We start from the raw sequence: 3,364 nt of genomic DNA, 5'->3' as shown, positions 1-3,364 counted from the left end.
ATTCATTTTAATTCGTTTTGCATAATCCGAGACAAACAGGCAAACAGACAAATAACAATGAACACATAACCTCTTTGGCGAAAAAAAATGTTTTTATAACAATACTACATTGAAATTGACTACATAGGTACGACTTCGTGCTACATGCCAACGCCGCGCCATCAACGTATTGCATATATGCATTTGGTTACGGAAATAGCTCGTGCACTAACGATAATGCAACGTTCATCCTGAAATACAAATCTAGTCCTTTGGATAAACCAACATGCGCATCATATGCTCTGGATCCTGCACCGCAATATATGGGGAATCTTTCGAAAGGGACGTTCTCTGCAATAGACGTTGTTTCTTCAGGTAAGAATCTGAATTCTCTCTAAATATCAAGTAGTTTTACCTTGACATGTTGTTGACATTTTGGTTGAAATAGGTCACCTTTGCTGTTGTGGTGGTGCCGGCGGGGGCAGTTGCTGGGAAAGCTTTTTCATGCCTCTGATAGGTCTATACAATTTCCCCCTCCCTCCTTCATCTGCAGCTACGGTCGTCAGACCAAAAATATTAATTTGCCTATCCAAAAATGTTATTTTGATGCCATTCCCTAATATTGTGTTCTAAAAGCACAACTTGGGCCTATTCAAACCATAAAACTCGTCCCCATGAAGTATAACAGCATTTTTTTATTCCTGGACCCTGATCGAGGCTCCTGGTTCGGACCCCGCTGTCGGACATGCTGGACTCCTCGTTTCTGTTTAAACCACCACTGCACCTCTGTTGAAATTTAATATTTTGATAAATTATAATATAATATGATATAATATAATATAAATTTTAGTTCATAATTTCCTGAATTGTATTTTTCTTTACAACCTATATAATTTATTTATTTATTCAGATTTTGTAAAATCCAACTTTAATATATAGGCCTAATATGAAGTAATAAACTATAAATAAAAATAAAAATAAAATTACCAGGAAGTTTTGTACAGGTAAGCTGTTCCTCCTAACAATGCCCAAGTCTCCCCAAACATGAAAAAAATATACTTAAATTTGAAAAACAAAATATTAAATGTGACTAAAATGACTATGAAAAGACCAACACCATACTTAACACAGCAACATTGCACATAAGAAAATAGAATGGATACTTAAAATATACACCATCGAAATCATTCGAAATTAATTATGTAATTATGGCATCATCATGAATGATATTCTTCTTCATGTACCATAGCATATTATGCCGTAGGCGTTCATGGATTGTCTGTCAGTGTCTGTCCTGTCTTTTTCCATCTCTTTCTATCTCTCGCAAAATTCCCAAGCTCTACATCATTCTTCACATTCAGCTTTTCTTTCATCCAATCAAGCATCTTCATCCTTTGCCTTCCTCTCGCCCTTTTCCCCTTTAATTTCATCTCGATGATATGTCTTTCAATTCCACCTTCTTCTCTTTGAATATGTCCAACAAATCTCCATTGTCTTTCTCTTATGGTGTTCATCAACTGCCTTTCTGTTTTCGCTTTTTGCAACACTTCTCCATTTGTCATTTTCTTTTCCCACGAAATCTTCAACATTCTTCTGTAGAACCACATTTCCACAGCTTTTAATTTCTTTTCCATTGCCTTGTTTATTGTCCAGGACTCACATCCATACGTAAGCACTGACCAGATATAGCATTTCAGTAATCTTTTCTTCAATTTCATTCCAATTCTCCCCGCACAAAAAAGGTTCTTCATATCCCTAAATGTTTGCTTTGCTACACCAATCCTATACTGGATATCCTTATTCGATCGTCCATCAGACGAAATCCAACTTCCCAAGTATTTAAAACAGTCCTTCTGTTTTATGCTGTTTCCCTTCACTTTCATTAATAATAATAATAATAATAATAATAATAATAATAATAATAATAATATTGCATTTTAATGTTTTTAGGCTTTGCTGTATTCAATGATCTAAAAATTGCATAGAATTTTTGAAGACCAGTGTGGTATTATGTCCACATAAATTGAAGGCTCTATGTACGTATACTTCTGTTTTTTACAGACCCTGGTGATCAAGAACTCTATCGTGTTGATTCAAGGCATTACATTACATTGAGGTCGTACGCTACATATAAAACGCCTACGGACCCCGGCTATCGAAATGGCGCTCTTGCTGTCGATAATGTTATATATAATCCTCCATTATTACCATTTGTGACGAATGCGCCAAATTACTCGGATATTTGTCAATCAGCTGGGAACAAAACATTGTACTATTCGTGCGGCATTGAACAATGTATATGTACACATATTTTAAAAATAAAACTCGGAAATGTGAGTATGTCAACGATGTTTTATTATAAGTAAATATGAAACTATAGACCTGCAAGATAGCCGGGCTAACTGAACCCCTGAGCTGTACCCTCTCTCAGTGCTTACTGATATTTTGGATGACTTTCTGGATCTTCTTTGTTTGAAATCTATAATTATTATTATTAGGAGTTTAAATTTGTATTATTACTATTTTGCAAATGTGTTTAACGAGTGGAGTTTAATAACTTTCCATCCCAGATTTTTTCATTTCCTACCACTGTATTTAATTTTTTTTCCTCATGACTAATAACAATTCCACTTCCTAAGCCTTATAATGAAACTTAATTTAGAAACTTAGGCCTATATTATTATTATTATTATTATTATTATTATTATTATTATTATTATTATTATTATTATTATTATTATTATTATTATTCGTTGTGTGACATACGTAATAACAGAATTGGCCAAAAACAGGAATATATATTAATAATAAATATATCGACATACTTTACATTTCAGGTGGTAGAAATTATATTACTTAATACTGATGGAGATGTTATACAACATCCAATGCATATGCATGGTGGCAGCTTCCGACTCATTGGACTAAATTCATTTCACACTAAAAAGATGACACTCGAAGATGTCATTCAACTCGACAAACAAGGTGATTTAAGAAATAAAATGAATTTAAATTTTATGATTATATAGTGGGGTTAGCTTTACTAATTATATCATTAGATTAATTAGTAGTTAACACCATTAATTTAATTTAATCAAAATATTTTGTTAACTAATTTAAAATTCTGAGTGTCTGTAAAATATTCTAGATGTTTGAACGATGTTTTTATACTGTTATTTTTTTAATCATATTAAATACACATTTTAATGCAGGTGGTCTGTTCAGAAATTCTCCTGTAAAAGCTGCATTAAAAGATACAGTAATGGTGCCTTCTAATGGATACGCCATCTTGAGAATGAAGGCAGAAAATCCGGGTTACTGGTTCTTTCATTGTCATACTACGAATCACGGTGAAGTATGTAAACATGTTACATCAATATATATA

General features: G+C 33.0%; 1 protein-coding gene across 1 annotated transcript in view; it reads left to right on the top strand.

Annotated features, from left to right (window-relative positions):
* Positions 1 to 3,364, top strand: part of LOC117124426 (laccase-25-like) — a 9,044-nt gene that overhangs the window by 3,616 nt on the left and 2,064 nt on the right. The window contains exons 4-7 of the mRNA XM_033270652.1: positions 128 to 354; positions 2,041 to 2,312; positions 2,817 to 2,964; positions 3,192 to 3,334. Coding sequence (XP_033126543.1) covers positions 128 to 354; positions 2,041 to 2,312; positions 2,817 to 2,964; positions 3,192 to 3,334 — 790 coding nt within the window. The remainder of the gene's footprint in view (positions 1 to 127; positions 355 to 2,040; positions 2,313 to 2,816; positions 2,965 to 3,191; positions 3,335 to 3,364) is intronic.

This window comes from Anneissia japonica, unplaced genomic scaffold, assembly GCF_011630105.1.
Source record: "Anneissia japonica isolate Jap-2015-1 unplaced genomic scaffold, ASM1163010v1 scaffold665_len1252844_cov201, whole genome shotgun sequence".
Taxonomy (NCBI): domain Eukaryota; kingdom Metazoa; phylum Echinodermata; class Crinoidea; order Comatulida; family Comatulidae; genus Anneissia; species Anneissia japonica.
The sequence above is the reverse complement of the archived record's forward strand: the minus strand, read 5'-3'. Positions and strand labels throughout refer to the sequence as shown.